This window comes from Saccopteryx bilineata, chromosome 6 (genome assembly GCF_036850765.1).
Source record: "Saccopteryx bilineata isolate mSacBil1 chromosome 6, mSacBil1_pri_phased_curated, whole genome shotgun sequence".
Classification (NCBI taxonomy): Eukaryota; Metazoa; Chordata; class Mammalia; order Chiroptera; family Emballonuridae; genus Saccopteryx; species Saccopteryx bilineata.
The window spans coordinates 207,832,726-207,850,127 of NC_089495.1; the positions used below are offsets into that span (position 1 = coordinate 207,832,726).

The 17,402-nt window shown below is 55.2% G+C and overlaps 2 protein-coding genes, 1 long non-coding RNA gene and 5 other non-coding genes across 10 annotated transcripts; 6 read left to right on the forward strand and 2 right to left on the reverse strand.

The window, feature by feature from the left end:
* Positions 1-1,613: 1,613 nt before the first annotated feature.
* On the forward strand, positions 1,614-6,949 carry NOP56 (NOP56 ribonucleoprotein). Its single transcript, XM_066234056.1, has 12 exons — positions 1,614-1,729; positions 1,885-1,974; positions 2,327-2,441; positions 3,101-3,262; positions 3,437-3,635; positions 4,000-4,187; positions 4,267-4,418; positions 4,521-4,621; positions 4,982-5,130; positions 5,334-5,455; positions 5,644-5,781; positions 6,500-6,949. Exons 1-12 carry the CDS (start codon positions 1,727-1,729, stop codon positions 6,866-6,868), a joined length of 1,788 nt encoding a protein of 595 aa, XP_066090153.1. The 5' UTR covers positions 1,614-1,726; the 3' UTR covers positions 6,869-6,949.
* On the forward strand, positions 2,886-2,953 carry LOC136309864 (small nucleolar RNA SNORD110). The gene has a single exon (XR_010726494.1). It is a non-coding gene; the product is annotated as a small nucleolar RNA SNORD110 (small nucleolar RNA).
* LOC136309836 (small nucleolar RNA SNORA51) lies at positions 3,751-3,881 on the forward strand. The gene has a single exon (XR_010726467.1). It is a non-coding gene; the product is annotated as a small nucleolar RNA SNORA51 (small nucleolar RNA).
* Positions 4,684-4,769, forward strand: LOC136309862 (small nucleolar RNA SNORD86). The gene has a single exon (XR_010726492.1). It is a non-coding gene; the product is annotated as a small nucleolar RNA SNORD86 (small nucleolar RNA).
* LOC136309799 (small nucleolar RNA SNORD56) lies at positions 5,179-5,250 on the forward strand. Its single transcript, XR_010726441.1, has one exon. It is a non-coding gene; the product is annotated as a small nucleolar RNA SNORD56 (small nucleolar RNA).
* Positions 5,502-5,575, forward strand: LOC136309798 (small nucleolar RNA SNORD57). The gene has a single exon (XR_010726440.1). It is a non-coding gene; the product is annotated as a small nucleolar RNA SNORD57 (small nucleolar RNA).
* IDH3B (isocitrate dehydrogenase (NAD(+)) 3 non-catalytic subunit beta) lies at positions 6,950-12,398 on the reverse strand. 3 transcript variants are annotated; one of them, XM_066234060.1, is made up of 12 exons: positions 12,301-12,398; positions 12,094-12,174; positions 11,880-11,984; positions 11,651-11,771; positions 9,319-9,379; positions 9,106-9,238; positions 8,872-9,005; positions 8,682-8,784; positions 8,444-8,590; positions 8,192-8,286; positions 8,018-8,078; positions 6,950-7,064 (listed from the first exon to the last, which is right to left on the reverse strand). In XM_066234060.1, exons 1-12 carry the CDS (start codon positions 12,334-12,336, stop codon positions 6,990-6,992), a joined length of 1,152 nt encoding a protein of 383 aa, XP_066090157.1. In that variant the 5' UTR covers positions 12,337-12,398; the 3' UTR covers positions 6,950-6,989. The 3 variants fall into 3 exon arrangements, with proteins under 3 accessions (XP_066090157.1, XP_066090155.1, XP_066090154.1); XM_066234058.1 differs by having other exon boundaries at positions 6,950-7,375; XM_066234057.1 differs by lacking the exon at positions 6,950-7,064 and adding an exon at positions 7,401-7,634.
* Positions 12,399-12,469: 71 nt separating this feature from the next.
* On the reverse strand, positions 12,470-13,355 carry LOC136307606 (uncharacterized). Its single transcript, XR_010725963.1, has 3 exons — positions 13,259-13,355; positions 12,705-12,932; positions 12,470-12,587 (listed from the first exon to the last, which is right to left on the reverse strand). It is a non-coding gene; the product is annotated as an uncharacterized lncRNA (long non-coding RNA).
* Between the last annotated feature and the right edge of the window lie 4,047 nt (positions 13,356-17,402).

Below are 17,402 nucleotides of genomic sequence, written 5' to 3' on the forward strand. Positions count from 1 at the left end.
TACTTTTTTTTTTTTTTTTTTTGTATTTTTCTGAAGCTGGAAACGGGGAGAGACAGTCAGACACACTCCCTCATGCGCCGACCGGGATCCACCCGGCACGCCCACCAGGGGAGTCGCTCTGCCGCGACCAGAGCCACTCTAGCGCCTGGGGCAGAGGCCAAGGAGCCATCCCCAGCGCCCGGGCCATCTTTGCTCCAATGGAGCCTTGCCTGCGGGAGGGGAAGAGAGAGACAGAGAGGAAGGGGAGGTGGAGAAGCAAATGGGCGCTTTTCCTATGTGCCCTGGCCGGGAATCGAACCCGGGTCCCCCGCACGCCAGGCCGACGCTCTACCGCTGAGCCAACTGGCCAGGACTTCATCCTATTTCTTTTTTTTTTTTTTTTTTAATTTTTTTTTTTGTGTGTGTACTTTTCTGAAGTTGGAAACGGGGAGGCAGTCAGACAGACTCCCGCATGCTCCCGACCAGGATCCACCCGGCATGCCCACCAGGGGGCGATGCTCTGCCCATCTGGAGCTTCGCTCTGCTGCGACCAGAGCCATTCCAGTGCCTGAGGCGGAGGCCAGAGCCATCCTCAGCACCCGGGCCAACCCTGCTCCAATGGAGCCCTGGCTGCGGGAGGGGAAGAGAGAGACAGAGAGGAAGGAGAGGGGGAGGGGTGGAGAAGCAGATGGGCGCTTCTCCTGTGTGTCCTGACCCGGGATGAACCTGGGAGGTCCACAAGCTCTGCTGATCTCTACCCACTGGGCAAACCAACTAGGACCAGAAAGTAATTTTTTTTAATCCTTAAAATTTTTTTAAAATTTTCAGCTTATATACTACTTCAGGATAACCAAGTTTTAATATTAACTACTGAAGCAAAAGTAATAAAGCAAAACCCGTGCACAAGGGAGCAGCTCGGGTTCCTGGGGGAGAACTGGGTGTTAAGATCAAAGGGCCCTCCGACAGGGTAAGCGACACGCGTTCCCGCAGAAGGAGCTGGTTGCCCCTCAACGGGAACGAGAGCCCAAGCTAGGAAAAGGTGGGATAGTCCTTCCTTTCTACTTTACCGCCTGCCATCCTCATTCTTAAAAGATAAATACATAAAATGCGATTTAAAAGCACAAAACCAGCCACCAGGAGTGCCGTTTCGTCAGGGTCTGCGCCAGCACGCGCAGGCCCCGCTTCCGTCCCCAGGGGAAGCGAAGAGGGCGCACGGCCCACGGGGCTCCCGGGAGGGTCGGCCCCTGGTGGAAGGCGGGTACAAAGGGGTCCCGGAGCGCTGGGAGGCGTCCGGGGCCCGAGACCACCGGCGCTGCGGCCAGCGGGCTCGGCAACAGTTCCCCGCGTGGGGGTGGTCCTCGCAGCGCGCGCAGGGCCTCCTCTGCGGATCTCGCCAGCTCCGCGGCCCGCCATGTATATGATGAGCCCACGCGAGCCTGCACTATTACCAGGAAAAGCGTTTCTCCAACCCGTTTTGCGGGCTGCAGCACTCGCCCCGGCCCGCGCGTCCCGGGCAACCGCGCCCGCCCACGCCGCAGCAGAGGCCGGAAACGCTCCGCCCACCCGCGCTCGCGCCTCCCCCGCGGCCTGCCGGGAGAGAACGACGCCGCGGACCCCTCCGCAGGCCCGGAAGGTACCGTCCCCGGCCTCTGATTGGCCGGCGACTCGAGGGGCGTGGCCTCCAGAGCCCAGTTCCGCGCGCCAGAGCCCGCTCGCCGCATTGCGAGCCGGGCCGGCAGCGGGCGCCATGGTGAGGAGTGATTGCGTGGTTCAGGCGAGGCCCAGGCCGCGGTTCGGGCCTCGGTTCGGGCCGGAGCGTTGGCGGGCGCCGGGGGCCTGCCGTGGGAACGGGGCCGGGCGATCGCGGAGAGCGCGCTGACGCTGGCGCCCGGGTTCCTTCTTCAGGTGCTGCTGCACGTGCTGTTCGAGCACGCGGTCGGCTACGCGCTGCTGGCGCTGAAGGAGGTGGAGGAGATCAGCCTGCTGCAGCCGCAGGTGGGTGGCCGCGGGGGGCTCGCGGACGCCCCGGCACCGACATGCACCGCGCGCTCCCACGTGGCCGGCCGCGCGTGTTCGGGGTGTGCGCTGGGCCCTAACGCGCCCGAGCGGAGGGGGCCCCTTGGCTGCGTTCGTAATTGGAATCGCGTCAGGACCATGGAGAACCCTCCCGTACTCCACCCCCTAACGGAGGAAGCAGAACTGGGATTTTGGGCCCCGTGATAGGTCCATTCAGCGTTCAGTCGGTTCTGAGGCGTGCCCAGGGCTGCGAACCGCTGCTTTACTGCGCCCTAGAGGCAAGAGCGAGGGAAGGAAGACATTCATCCGCTTTCTCCCCCCCCCCCACCAGGTGGAGGAGTGCGTCCTCAACCTGGGGAAGTTCCACAACATCGTCCGTCTCGTGGCCTTCTGTCCCTTCGCCTCCTCCCAGGTCGCCTTGGAAAATGCCAACGCTGTGTCGGAAGGTGAGTAGGCCACCCCCAGGTGTGTCAGGAAGATATAAATCTGATAGAGCCTACGTCTGATCAGTTCCGGGTGGTGGTCGATGTGTACAGAGTGGAGTTTAGAACGGTTTTCTCGGAGCTCAAGGTCTTCGGGGTGTGGTAGGTTGTTACATTTAGAGCACAGTCCAGCATGCGGGCTTCCCTCTGGGAACTAGTGATAGTGATATTTGTAAATGAAATCCGGCGTGGGGGACTGGTTCAGTGCTAACCCGGGACCTCTGCTACTTGGTGCAGTTTATGGGAAAGGGCAATTTTGATAATTAAAAAACCGAGAAAGATTTGGTTCCCAGAAGGCAAATCGGGTATTTTCTTAGTGCTCCAGGGTATGTTGTGAGCTTTCAGTTAGGCGGTTCACACTTGGGCTTCTGGATCCGAGTGCTGTTCCTCCCGACTTTGCCGCGGGCTTTGCAGTGATGACTCGTGTCTGTCAATCCCCTGAGTGTGATTACTGATGTCTCCATGTCTCTGAGCAGAGCCTGAAGGGAGGGGTCTAGGCACACTGTCCCAGCAGCTCGGCTGGACCAGTGTCTGTCCCTCGGTCAGCCCTTGGATCTCCTATGATTTAAGCATCCTTCAGTCTGTTAGTGGGAGCTCTGTCTTGTTTTTTTGTTTGTCCTGAGGTATTGTCCATGAGGACCTCCGCCTGCTCTTGGAGACTCACCTGCCATCCAAAAAGAAGAAAGTACTCTTGGGGGTTGGGGACCCCAAGATTGGTGCTGCTATACAAGAGGAGTTAGGGTACAACTGCCAGACTGGGGGCGTGATAGCTGAGATTCTTCGAGGTGAGACTGCCATCTATTAGCATTCATGCCATTCTTGGCCTCGCTGGGGAGGGTTCTGGAGACATATTAGGGTGTCTGAAGTTGCCTCTGGGAAACTGGCCTGCCTGGCTGGTGCCCGTGGGTGCTGGAGGTAGCCCAGAGCCTTTCCTTGCTCACAGCCTTACTCTCCTGCAGGGGTTCGCCTGCACTTCCACAACCTGGTCAAGGGGCTGACGGACTTGTCTGCTTGTAAAGCCCAGCTGGGGCTGGGGCACAGCTATTCTCGTGCCAAAGTTAAGTTTAATGTGAACCGGGTGGACAATATGATTATACAGTCCATTAGCCTCCTGGACCAACTGGATAAAGACATCAATACTTTCTCCATGCGGGTCAGGTAAAGTGCAGAACAGGGTCTGTGGCCTGTGGTTTAGCCAGTTTTGAATCTTGAGATGAGGACTGGCTGCTGTGGGTGGAGCGTTGTGGGGGGGGGCGGGGGGGGCCTGGGGCGGGGCCTCCCAGTGCTTACCGCAGGCTGTGTTCTTACACTGACTGTACAGAAAGAGGAGGCAGAGTAAACCCACCCATGTACACCTCAGCCCTGGCCCTTTGCCTGGTCTGTATTGTGAATGGGGGGACATGGGGTTCGGGAGGCTTGAGATCGGGCTTGTTTTTACTTCCTCCAGGCAGAGTAGATGTGGTGAGTAGCTTCTATTTGAGCTGGGGCAGCTGGGCCCGGGAGTGATCGTGCCTCTTTGCAGGGAATGGTACGGCTATCACTTCCCCGAGCTGGTGAAGATTGTCAATGACAATGCCACGTACTGCCGCCTTGCGCAGTTCATTGGGAACCGGAGGGAACTGAACGAGGAGAAGTTAGAGAAGCTGGAGGAGCTGACGATGGACGGGGCCAAGGCCAAGGCCATTCTGGATGCCTCGCGGTCCTCCATGGGTCAGTAAAGGGGCTGGCAGCCAGAGTAAGGGGCGGGGCTCTAAAGTCCGGCTCCTGCATTCATACCCGTGTCCTTCAGGCATGGACATCTCGGCCATCGACCTGATCAACATCGAGAGCTTCTCCAGCCGCGTGGTGTCTTTGTCCGAGTACCGCCAGAGCCTGCACACATACCTGCGGTCCAAGATGAGCCAAGTGGCCCCCAGCCTGTCGGCCCTGATTGGGGAAGCGGTGCGTCCTGGGAAACACAGGGGGGAATAAGAAGTGTGTGTCTGTGCTGTTGGCGGGCTGGTGAGTCCAGCTTCTGTGACTAATTCCCGACTCCTCCTCCAGGTGGGCGCACGTCTCATTGCTCATGCTGGCAGCCTCACCAACCTGGCCAAGTACCCCGCCTCCACAGTGCAGATCCTTGGGGCTGAAAAGGCCCTGTTCAGGTACCAGGGAGGGCACCTGCCCGTGCTCAGGTGCCGCTTCTGGTGCCCGCTGCTTATTGGGGGATCACAGTGATGGCTGACCAGGGCATCCTGACCCATCCAGGCCTCTGCGATGGGCGTGATGGCCAGTCCTGGTGTCTGAGTGATTCCCAGGGCCCGGCAAAGGGACCAAGTTTCCAGGTCAGCGACATGGGATGCCTTCCCTCTGCCTCTGGGAGCTGTGGGTTGACGCGCAGCGGGGTCGAGACCGGCCCAGCCTGAGGCTCGCTCTGGAAACGGGGGGACAGGGGAGAAACTACCTTGGCTACTTGGGTTGAAATGTCTGGTCTCAGCCACTCCCACTGACTATCCTTCTCCCAGAGCCCTGAAGACAAGGGGCAACACCCCAAAGTACGGACTCATTTTCCACTCCACCTTCATCGGCCGAGCAGCCGCCAAGAACAAAGGCCGCATCTCCCGCTACCTGGCCAACAAGTGCAGCATCGCCTCCCGGATTGACTGCTTCTCGGGTATGGGGAGGGGAGCATTGGGAGGGGGGCCGGGGGGTCCCTCAGCTCCCACAGTGATGGTAACATTTTTCGTCAACAGCAGTTCACCTAGTGAGTGTTGAGACTTCTGGGTCTGAGTGAGCTGAGGAGAAGCTGGGGGTGGAGAGTCTTCTGTCCCTGGAGGCGCTGACAGGCTCTGTTTACCCCCACACATTCATGTCCAGAGATCCCTACCAGTATATTCGGGGAGAAGCTTCGAGAACAAGTGGAGGAGCGGCTGTCGTTCTACGAGACGGGAGAGATTCCACGAAAGAACCTGGAGGTCATGAAGGAGGCGATGGTTCAGGTCAGTCGGGGCTGAGCGTGCTGGGGGCGGAAGCACCGCCGGCTGTCGGAGGTGATGAGCCTGGCCTGGCCTGACCTTGTCGCGTGGAGGCAGAAGAAACTGATTTAATGAGCCTGATCCGATAGAGCCGGGGGAGAGCCGGAGGGCCCGAGGTCTCCGGCGCCTGCTCAGTGCTTGTCCCCGGCCAGGCGGAGGAGGCGGCCGCAGAGATCACCCGGAAGCTGGAGAAGCAGGAGAAGAAGCGCCTGAAGAAGGAGAAGCGGCGGCTGGCGGCGCTGGCCCTCGCGTCCCCCGAGAACAGCAGCAGCACGCCGGAGGAGTGCGAGGTCAGTAGGCGGGTCAGACCACAGCGCACGTCCCGACCCGAGTTGTAGGCTTTCCAACAGCAGGACACAGGATTGTGACCTCCAAGCCCTGGTCTGGAGTCCGGGCCTTCGGACTGAAACATCTGAAACTGCCTCTTGATTCTGTAGGAAGGCGATAGGTGCTGAGAGAGCATGTGCAAGAGCCCAGAGGGCTGGTTGTACACACCGGTCTGGGCCAGCGTGTTCTGTCCTCGGCTGCCTCCCAGGAGTCGCCCGCCGGGGGTAGTGTGAATTCCTGCTGTTATTCTCGGCTGTGTGTCTGGACGTGGTAGCGCTCCACAGTGGGGGTGGGGGCAGGGGCAGGGGCAGGGAGGTCTCCCAACATGCCAGCTTAGAATCCTCCCTGGGGTTTTCATAGTGCCCAGTGTGTGAACTAGTATTTCAGGGTGCCCTCTGGAACTTGGCATGATGGTTCTTTGGTGGCCAGCATGGTGGGTTTTTCCTCTTTAAGTTATTTAAATGGTTTAGATAATTACATTTTCCCCTACTTTGTAAGTGGGGTCCCCTTTGGGACGGCATCCAGTGTTCTAGCCATGCAGTAGGCCATCCCAGAAACACTGGGCCACTTAACGGCATTCCTGCCAGTCTTCCTGCCCCACGCCAGCACTGGAGCTGTGACCAGGTGGGGGCATCCACACAGTGAGCGATGATGCTGTTTCATGCCCGCCTACCCCTTTAGGAGATGAACGAAAAACCCAAGAAGAAAAAGAAAAAGCTCCAGGTGGTTCCCCAGGAGAATGGAATGGAAGACCCACCTGTCTCTTTACCCAAACCCAAGAAAAAGAAATCCTTTTCCAAGGAGGAGCTGGTTAACAGTGATATCGAGACGAGTTGTGGCAGCAGTCATCCCAAGAAGAGATCGTTCCCCAGAGAGGAAGCCGTCAGTGACCCGGAAGCAGCAGGAAACAGGAGTGTTCCCAAGAAAAAGAGGAAAGTGTCTCTGAAGGAGGAGCCCCTCAGCAGCGGACCTGAAGAGGGCACTACCTTCTGCAGCAAGAGCAGCAGCGCCAAGAAGAAGAAAAGGCTCCGGAAGCCATCCCAGGAGTAGAAAGGACAAAGGGTGGGACCCAGTGGGGCGTGGCCACCAGAAACCCCTCCCCAGTACCCCAATAAAGTCACACCCACCAGAGCCGATACATGTTTTTATTGGCCATCTTTACATGGATGTGTTATGACAGGGCATCAATGACCGCACCAGTGAAGTCTCGGCAGGTGGCATAGCCACCCATGTCAGGAGTTCGAACCTGTGGAGGAGAACTGGCATCATCCCAGTGGCCTGGGCCCAGCCCTAACCCTCCCTCTCCGCTCCCCAATAGGACACAGTCCCCTGAGGAAGCTGGCCCCAGGACAACCTAGGCTCTGCCCAGGCAGTTATGCTCTAGAGGTTTAAGGGCTCTTCTCTGGTCCACTGCACTGAAGGGAGGTGTAGGTAGTATGGTCCTCGGGAGGTTGGAGGGAATAAAGGGCTCTAGCCCCCATAGGGGTGCAGGTGGCCGATGACAGACTTGATGAAGTCGGTGGTGGTGCTGTAGCCGCCCATGTCTCGTGTCCGCACCTACAGCCACCACCGGCAAGAGCCGTGGGGAAGAAGAGAAGAGAGCCCATGAAGGGGGGCAGGGCAGTGTGATGGGAACGGGAGGCCAGGAAGACAGTGCAGCAGAGATGCAAGGAGGCGGCCAGGTTCAGAAAGTGTGGACTTGTCCACTCAGGCCCGAGCCACTACTAGAGCTATGCTGCAGCCTGGACAGAATGAATGGGAGGCTGAGCAGGAAGGAAGACAGGTAACGCAGAGACTGGGGACAGGATGAAGATGCCTGGCAGGGAGGAAAAGAATGGCAGGGAATGCAAATGAGGACAGGATTCCAGAGTGGAGAAGGTGACTTACACCCAGGCCTCATCCTGCCCGCTGTCTCCCTCGGTTCCTCCGTCCCCTGTGCCCCACCCCCCCCAGAGGTGCAAGTTCAGCACTAAGATGCCCCGTACAAGAGCCAATGGACGGAGCAGAAAAGGGACTGGCGGTGGGGAGTATGAGGCAAAGGTGGAGAAGATGACACGGCAGAGGGGAGGAGGTGGAGAGCAGCCCTGAGGGCCGGCAGGACCACAGGCAGGTGTTCTGGGGGCTGGAAGGAAAGGAGCCCTGGTGCAGGGTGCCCAGAGAGCATGCTGAGCCTGGGACCCCACAGCCTTGCTAGCTCACCTTGCCAACTTTGATCACCTTCTTCACTGCCTCTGCGATCATGTTGGAGTGATACTCGAGGCTGTAAGTGTGGACAGGAGGACACTGAGGTTCCCCACCCCCTCCTCAGGCACCGTTTCCCCGCCCGTGCTCCCCTCACAGCACCCGGCCTCCTCCCCAGCCCCCACCACCTACTTGAGGTGCCGCAGCATGTTGGAGGCCGACAGCAGCATGGCTGTGGGGTTGGCAATATTCCTGCCCACAGCCTGGGCAAACGGGTGCCGGGCGCCCTGTGGAGAGGGCAGGCCCGAGTCATGAGGTGCAGACGGCATGCAGAAATTCAGACGGGGGAGGGAGGGAGGCTGAGCCAGGACGCTGAGAAGAGGCCTGGGGGAAGCTGACAGGAGGACCCAGGGGCAGGAGGGCAGAGAAGAGGGCCACACGCACCATCTCAAATACCGCGTACTCCGCGCTGTAGCTCTCCCCGGGCACCACACCAGCTCCCCCAACCAGGCCAGCAGCCAGGTTGTCGATAATGTTCCCGTAGAGATTGGGCATCACCAGCACATCAAACTGGTAAGGATTCTGCACCAGCTGGCGGGGGGAAGTGAGGGCATGAAGAAGAGATGTGAGCCCCACCCCCCAGCCTCCCTCAGCACTCGGGCGGGCACGGAGAGGGCCTCACCTGCATGCAGCAGTTGTCTATGATCATGGTCTCAAACTTGATCTTGGGGTACAGTTCAGCAACCTCCTCACAGCACTGCAGGAACAACCCATCCCCAAGTTTCCTGTCCATGGGTAAAGGAAAGGGGTTCAGCCAAGAGTGCAGGGGACTACCCTCCCAGAAACGCCCCAGGTAAAGCCGTGTCCCTCACATGATGTTGGCCTTGTGGACAGCGGTGACCTTGCCCCGCCCCTTCTTAGTGGCGTAGTCGAAGGCAAACTTTGCAATCCGCTGAGATTTGGTTCGTGTGACGATCTTCAAACACTCAATCACGCCCTTCGCACTCTGGGTAAGAGATACAAACAGCTGAGTGGCACCAGAACAAAAAGGAAGGAGTTACCCTCTCTCACCTTCCACCTGGCCCTCCCAATTTCTAGAGCCTCACCTCATGTTCCAGAGAGCTGTACTCCCCTTCTGTCTGTTCTCGAATGATCACCAGATCTAGATTGTTGTGTCGAGTCTTGTACCCAGGAAGTGACTTCACATGGACCACATTGGCAAACAAATCCAACTTACGCCTGGGAGTGGGGCAGAGCCATCAGCAGTGTGCCTGGTGCCCCTGTACCCTTCTGCTCCACGCCCCCTCATCCACACCTACCTCAGCCGCATATCATAGGAGGCTAGTTCCCCCTTATACTCCATCGGGGTGTGGATCTTTCCTGCATAAACAAGAGTTGCAGGAGGGGTAAATGTCAGGTGCAAACCAAGCCAAATCAGTGTCCAGCACCTTCAGTGACAGTGCAACCCACACTCCCATCTCCCACTCCCAAATCAGGGACCCTTAAACTCCTCTAGAAGGAAGGGACAAAGGAAAATAATGCAGTTAAAACCAAAAACATTTTGTCTACAGTTTTATTTTCCGTTACCATATTTATGTTGAAATCTAAAAAAAACCTAAAAAGAAGACAGAAGTTTTTTCCATGTTATCAAAGAGCCTGGGTTGAATCTGTTGAGAAACAATGCTAGGGGATCTGTGACCTTCTTGATGTTTCTGTGTCTACCTACTTGACATTGTTTTCAAATCAACAATTATTGAATATATAAAGTACTAGTGATATCAACCAAAAACACATCACAAAACTGTCAAGGAGCTAACAATGTTGCAAACAACGCAATGTGGAAGACAGAATAAAAAGAACGATTAAAAAATAATAATTAAAAAATAAATAAAAAGCCCTTGCCAGATAACTTGGTTGGTTAGAACACCATCTGGAAACTCGGAGGTGGCCAGTTCAATTCCTGGTCAGGGCCCATACAGGAATGTTCCTGTTTTTCTTTCTCTCTCTCTGTCCTCTCTCACTGAAATCAATAAATAAAATTTTAAAAAATAAAGACCCACAAGAGGTATTAGACATACACAGAAACAAACAAATTCCCTCTGGTGGCCCTGGCCAGCTTCTCCCTCTCCTTCCTCTCTGTCTCTCTCTTCCCCTCCCACAGCCAAGGCTCCATTGGAGCAAAGTTGGCCCGGGCGCTGAGGACGGCTCAACTTTGGCCTCCGCCTCCGGCGCTAGAATGGCTCCGGTTGCAATGGAGCAACAGCCCAGATGGGCAGAGCATCATCCCCTGGTGGGCATGCTGGGTGGATCCGGGTGCATGTGGGAGTCTGTCAGCTGCCCCCGTTTTTCACTTCAGAAAAATAAAAAACAAAAAACAAAAAAAATTCCCTCTGGTAATACCAGGAAACGTCCCTGAACAGCTGGCACTTCAGCCAGACCTTACTGAACTGAGTATAGTCGATCAGTAACCCCTAAAACGATCTGTCTGTGCCTCAGCCATCAGAACCTGTTAAATGTGACCTTACTTAGGAAAACAATGTTTGCAGATATCATTAAGTTAGGGATCTTGAGATGAAATCAACCTGGATTAGGGTGGGCTCAAAATCCACTGACAAGCCCTTATGCAAGAAAAGGAGAAACAGACAGACAGGAGAAAGCCATGTGAAGACAGTGGCAGAGACTGGAGCGATGCATCTGTGAGCTAGGGCATCATGCCAAGGGCTGCCAGGGGCCACTGGCCGCTGGCCGAGCCAAGGAAGGGTTGTCCCCTAAGCCTTCGGAGAGAGAGCCCTGCCAACACCTTAACTCTGGAAGTCTGGCCTCCAGAACTCTGAAAGAGTAAGTTCCTGTTACTTTAAGCTGCCAGGTGTGTGATAACTGGTCACAACAGCCGAGGACTCAGAACACTCTGGGCAGAAGGAATGGCGTGAGTCATGCTGGTCTTCCCAACAGAAGAGTTGTAGAAGATAGACTGTCAGGGGGCAGAACTGGAAGCCAACATTTCGAAGAGGAGATTCAAGTAGGGAAGAGCGGGAAGACAGCAAAGAGACCAGAAGTGGCATTCCAGAAACTCAGTTAACGAGACTTGATACAGAGCGGGAAGACAGCAAAGAGGAGACCAGAAGTGGCATTCTAGAAACACAGTTAACGAGACTTGATGACCCATGGTGTGGCCCCAGGACAGACTCTGAACGCTTGCAGCCTTCCGGCATAAACAACTCATATGCTCCCTCAACTCCCAGTGTTCCCAACGGGAGGGAACACATGGCCATGAACCTGGCAGGAGGTCAGGGGAGTTCCTGTACTAGTTACCCGCGGAGAGAAGCAGCTTAATGAACATTTGTTCGTTTGATTTTTTTTTTTTTTTTAATTTTTGCTGGTGTAAGGTTTTTTGGTTTTTTTTTTAATTTTTATTTTATTTCTTCATTTTAGAGAGGAGAGAGAGGGGGAGACAGAGACAGAGAGAGGAGAGAGAGTCAGGGGGGAGGAGCTGGAAGCATCAACTCCCATATGTGCCTTGACCAGGCAAGCCCAGGGTTTTGAACCGGCGACCTCAGCATTTCCAGGTCGACGCTTTATCCACTGCGCCACCACAGGTCAGGCCTGTTCGTTTGATTTTTAAATGACACGTGGGCAAGGGGGCACACATACCAATGATGGCCACCTTGTTTTCCTTCATGGAACTCAGAACTTGTTCCAGCTTCTCCTCCGAAGCCATATTCTGCACCTCGCTCAAGTAATGCTCCTTGAACTCCACCGGGACACAGGCAGCCTTGAGGGTCACGTCCCCAAAATCACAAGGTCAGGATGGAGTAAGTTCTTTCCACCCCACCCCACCCCACCGTCCCTGCCGGCTGGTCCCCCGCCCCCGGCCACTCGCCTTGAACACCTCCTTGACAGCATGCATCAGTTCAGGCCCCACGCCGTCTCCCGGCAGCATCGTCACGGGAAAGGCACCCTCCACCCTCACGTCCTCGGCCTGCGCCTGGGGCCATCAGAACTAGAGCTGAGGTGGGGGCGGGGAGCGGGGCAGGGGAGGAGGAGATAAGGGGCGACGGGGTGAGGGACGAGCCCCGAGAGGGACTCGCGCTTACCTGGACCCGCGCGGTGGCCTGCGCCACGGCCGAGGTACCCAAGCCCCTCCATGCCCCGGGGTTCGGGGCGGCGACCAGTGCCTGCGACAGACACACAAGCCTTGTGAGGTCTGGTCCGGAACCCCCAGACCCGGAATACTGCAGTGAGCCCGGTAAGACCCCACCGGCCGCCCGCCGCCCCCAGCCCGGCCTGCTCCCGGGCCTCACTCGGGTCAGCCAGCGGGCACAGTTAAGAGCCGCCATGTTGTCCGCCGGAAGTCGCGAGGGGAGTGACGTCAGTAGCCCGCGCGGCTCGGCCCCCTGACTTCCGGTCTGTCCTAAGACCCGAAATCAGTCACTCTTCCTCCAACCGGCATCTTTGCCCACCTTTGCCCACTCGTCTCCTTCCTTCGCGGTCATCCTCTTCTGCTTACTTCCCCTGGAGGTTGACGGGACACACGGCCACGTCGCCTATTGCTTTATTATCGGTCACCATATTTAATTTGTGTGGGAACCTCCGAATAATATTAAAGAAGAATATGAGTTTCTGTTCATCAGACAGAGACCTGAATTGACTAACAAGTTCAGACACGATGCCGGGGAATCTATCTTACCGTTTTTTGTGTGTCTACCTGTTTGTTACTTTTTAAACCATTACTTGCTGAGCATTCATTCATACGGCCGGCACTGAAGGCATGAATGAACACCACACGGTCCATGGAGGGAGTTGTGTGGGTCTGGTTTCCTCCCTCAGTCTTCTGGCATTAAGTTTCCTCGTTTTTTCCTGCGTGGTCTTGTTCTTTGTTCTGACGGTTGTTTCTCTAAGAGTGTATCCCAGACCTAAACTCTCCTGAGCAGGGCTGTAAATGGAGACAGAATTTACTTTAAGCATGCTAAGTGTGACTAAAGGGGCATTTCAGCCTGATTTGTAAAAGTCTAGTCACATGCTGCTTACAAGTGGTATGCCAAAAAACAAGATGACAAGAGGATTTGTCTAAGCCAGTGTTCTGGGAAGTATGATTTTGGATCACCTTGTCCATGTGGACCATGGGCACTTGTTTAAAATTCAGACTTATGAGTCGTCGCCTCCCCCCCCCAGGCTTGCTGAATTCAAATCAAAGGATTGGGGCCCCAGAAAAATGCATATTTGCCTGACCTGTGGTGGTGCAGTGGATAAAGGATTTACCTGGAACGCTGAGGTCGCTGGTTCAAAACCCTGGACTTGCCTGGTCAAGGCACATATGGGAGTTGATGCTTCCTGCTCCTCCCCCCTTCTCTCTCTCTCTCTCTTCCCTAAAATAAATAAAATCTTTAAAAAAAAAAAAGAAAAATGCATATTTAACGGGTTCCCTCAGATGGTATCACCTTGGAACTTAAGAACCACTAGCTAAGTTCTCTGTAACTTGCATACCTCACCTACCCAAAACAGCGCAGGGCAGAGGCCCCTAACCCTTCAATGGCACTTCCTGCTGACCTGTCCGTGCCAGAGGGGGAAGGGATACTGTGACAATGGGGCAGCAAGCCCCACAGCCCCACCCAAAAGGCAATGCAGATGTGACTGCTGAATCAAAGGGTCCTGAAAATTGAAATAGAACGGTATCGGCCAGGGTGTTTGAAACAGAGCTTTAGGCGAACCTTTAAAAACGTTGCCACTTTATTTGGTTGAGCCCCACAAGAAGCCATTCAAACCCAAACGGAACAAATGTCTTGCTGACTTGCACAGATCTACCCTCTCCTTCTGTGCTCCCCCCCCTCCCCCAACGCTATTCCACTCTCAACTGCTTTAAAGAAAAAGTGGAGCATGCTGGGCGTTTCCATGGAGGCGAAGGCTTCACCTGTTTATAACTCTGTAGGACCCAAGCACCCCTGTCTCGCCATTTTACCCAGTCCTGTTGCTGGATGCAGGCAGGGGCGACTAAAAGCACCAAGGAATGCAGTGGAAATGGGGAGGGTGGCCATAATGGTCCTGGGCTGGTGCTAACCCTATACTGACACTGGAAGCCCAGCGGGAGAAGGCGGTGGTGTACCAACTCTGAAGCTAGAGGCCACAAGAAAATGAAAAGGCTGCTGCACCTCGTGGGTTAGCCTCTCCCACCTCCCAGCACGCCCTGCCCTCCCTTCTGGAATAGCATGCTCTGTAGCTGTTGCCATAGCTCCTGATTCACACTCACTAAACTCCTTGTTTTCCCATTAGGGTTTTAAAAAAATCACCCCGTTTCAACTGATGGGCTTTGAGCGAAGTTCTCAGCGGGAAAGAGAAATTAAAGTGGCCCTGTAGATGGGACCTTTGGGCCAATTCAATGTACAATACTGTCACTGGGGCTGCCACCGCTGTAAGTATTCACTGGTACTGATGTGTGCCCAGGCTTGTACTGTAAACATTGAAGTGTCAGACTGCTGTGTGTACAGAGGTGATTCCCCCACCCCCACTCCCCGGGATAAGAAACCAGACAGGCTTCCAAGAAGAGAAACAAGACCCCGAGAAAATAGTCTCAAATGGCTCCAATTACCGAGGCCATTCTCGGCACCACAGCGCCACCTGCCGGACACAGCCACCAAGTACACCCTCCCTCCCCAAGTACCTGTTCTGTTACACGCAGGGGCCCTGTGACTCTCCAACCTGACGTTCCTATTTGGGGATGATTCAAACCAACTTGGATTTGGTCGTTATCAGGGAAGGGCACAAAAGGCCTTCCTAGTCAAATGTTGTATTCAAGAGCACAGCCGCCCTCGCCCTCACATGGTCTGGGTTTTACGAGAAGAGTGGCAGCAGTGCCTTTGGGGAAAACTTAATTCCTCACTTTATCACCTGAAGCAAAGCTGCTAGCTCGATGGGGCCCTCAATTCACAGAGGGTCCCCGAAGTGCTGGTGGTTTGGCTATGCTGACACCGAAACGGTGTCCACGTTCAACCTCAGTACCAGCTATGCAGAATTTAACACGCAGGCGTGGTCATTCTGCTCAACAGAGCAGAACTCAAGCTGGTGCTCGGAGTCCTGGCCGACACCTTCCCCGAGGAAGCTTGGTACATTTTTACCACCTCTTGTGCTGTTGTCAGTGGCTTAGCTGCCTTGTCTGCAAGATTGGCAGATTAAAGACATTCTTCACCTGACCTTTGGTGGCACAGTGGATAAAGTGTCAACCTGGAATGCTGAGGTCACCGGTTCAAAACCCTGGGCTTGCCTGGTGAAGACACATATAGGAGTTGATGCTTCCTGCTCCTCCCCCTTCTCTCTCTCTCTCTCTCTCTCTCTCTCTCTCGTTCTCTCCCTTCTCTAAAAATAAATAATTTTTTTTCAAAAATAAAAAATAAAAAAGGACATTCTTCTTTGGAGCTGCAAACTGTGGAAACAAATTCAGCTGCCAGACAGCCTGGGTCATTCATGGAGAGGTTCACGGTAAGGGCATCTGATAAGCCCAGCTGGAATCAAGCTGTGGGTCCAGCCTGCGCTGCCTCTGCAGCCACCCCACTGCCTGGGTCGTCACACCACGCACGGCCACACACCTATCATCCCAGACTGGGCACAAAGGAGAAAACTGTATGTTGACGCTGTGGAGCCACTGCCACACGCCAGACTTGTGACACCTCCCAAAAGTCTTACAGGAAAGAGGTCGCACTGCTCAGGAGTTGCTACCGCCTGCTCCCGCATAACTGACTACCTCAGACCTTCGCCTCCCCTCTCTGGGCTGTCTTTGGTGCCTCGCCGCTGAGAGCACATTTTAGGGTCACAGTGTTGCTAGTCTGGTCTGACCAGGAGACTCCAGCCATACCACTGTGCCTCTTGTAACTAAGCCACGTCCAGCTTTTGACTTTTCAGACCATCTACAGCAGTGGTTCTCAACCTGTGGGTCGCGACCCCAGCAGGGGTCGAACAACCAAAACACAGGGGTTCGCCTAAAGCCATCAGAAATACATATTTTATTTAAAAATGTATTGGATAGCCCTGGCCGGTTGGCTCAGTGGAGAGTGTTGGCCTGGCGTGCAGAAGTCCCGGGTTCGATTCCCGGCCAGGGCACACAGGAGAGGCGCCCATCTGCTTCTCCACCCCTCCCCCTCTCCTTCCTCTCTGTCTCTCTCTTCCCCTCCCGCAGCCAAGGCTCCATTGGAGCAAAGATGGCCCGGGTGCTGGGGATGGCTCCTTGGCCTCTGCCCCAGGCGCTAGAGTGGCTCTGGTTGTGGCACATCGCCCCCTGGTGGGCAGAGCGTCTCCCCCTGGTGGGTGTGCCGGGTGGATCCCGGTTGGGTGCACGCGGGAGTCTGTCTGACTGTCTTTCCCCGTTTCTAGCTTCAGAAAAATACAAAAAAAAAAATGTATTGTATAATAAATATGTATTTTCCCATGGCTTTAGGTGACCCCTGTGTTTTGGTCGTTCAACCCCTGCCGGGGTCGCGACCCACAGGTTGAGAACCGCTGATCTACAGTCTGATAATGACGCGAACTTTGTTGCCAAAGCCGCCCAGCTGTGAGCCAAGGGTCAGGTGTTCGAGGGCCATGCCGTGCTCTCCTCTCACCTGAGGGCATCCCACCTCCTAGAGCTCTGGAATGCCTTCTCCAAATGTAAACCCAAGAAGTTTCTAACCACCACCCCCCCATCTCCTTTAGATCCACACACCTCGGTGTGGGCAGTGCGGGCAGTGAATGCAGCGGCCCCCGGACAAGAATCACCTCCTCTCAACCATTTCCGGGGTAGTTATCAGGACGAAAGGATGGAAGGTTACAGAGACCTATTTTGAAGATTTGGCACTTTTGATTCTGGGCACGGTGCTGCCCTCCCCCAACCACCACCACAGGCCAGCCCAGTTGGTGCACCCTCTAAAACAGGGGTCCCCAAACTTTTTACACAGGGGGCCAGTTCACTGTCCCTCAGACCGTTGGAGGGCCGGACTATAAAAAAAAACTATGAACAAATCCCTATGCACACTGCACATATCTTATTTTAAAGTAAAAAAACAAAACGGGAACAAATACAATATTTAAAATAAAGAACAAGTAAATTTAAATCAACAAACTGACCAGTATTTCAATGGGAACTATGCTCCTCTCACTGACCACCGGTGCCCCTTCCAGAAGTGCAGTGGGGGCCGGATAAATGGCCTTGGGGGGCCGCATGCAGCCCGCGGGCCGTAGTTTGGGGACCCCTGCTCTAAAAGGTCAGCCTGGAAAAAGGGGTCCTGGGGGGAGGGGGCACAAATGCAATTCTGCTTTACCACCTGGAGTCACCTGATGAGTTCACACAGTTCCTAAAAGTGGTCACCATTCAGGTGAGTACACTGCGTGCCAAGTCCCCCTCCACTGGGCCACACAGGCCAAGGCGGGAGAGACAGTGGGT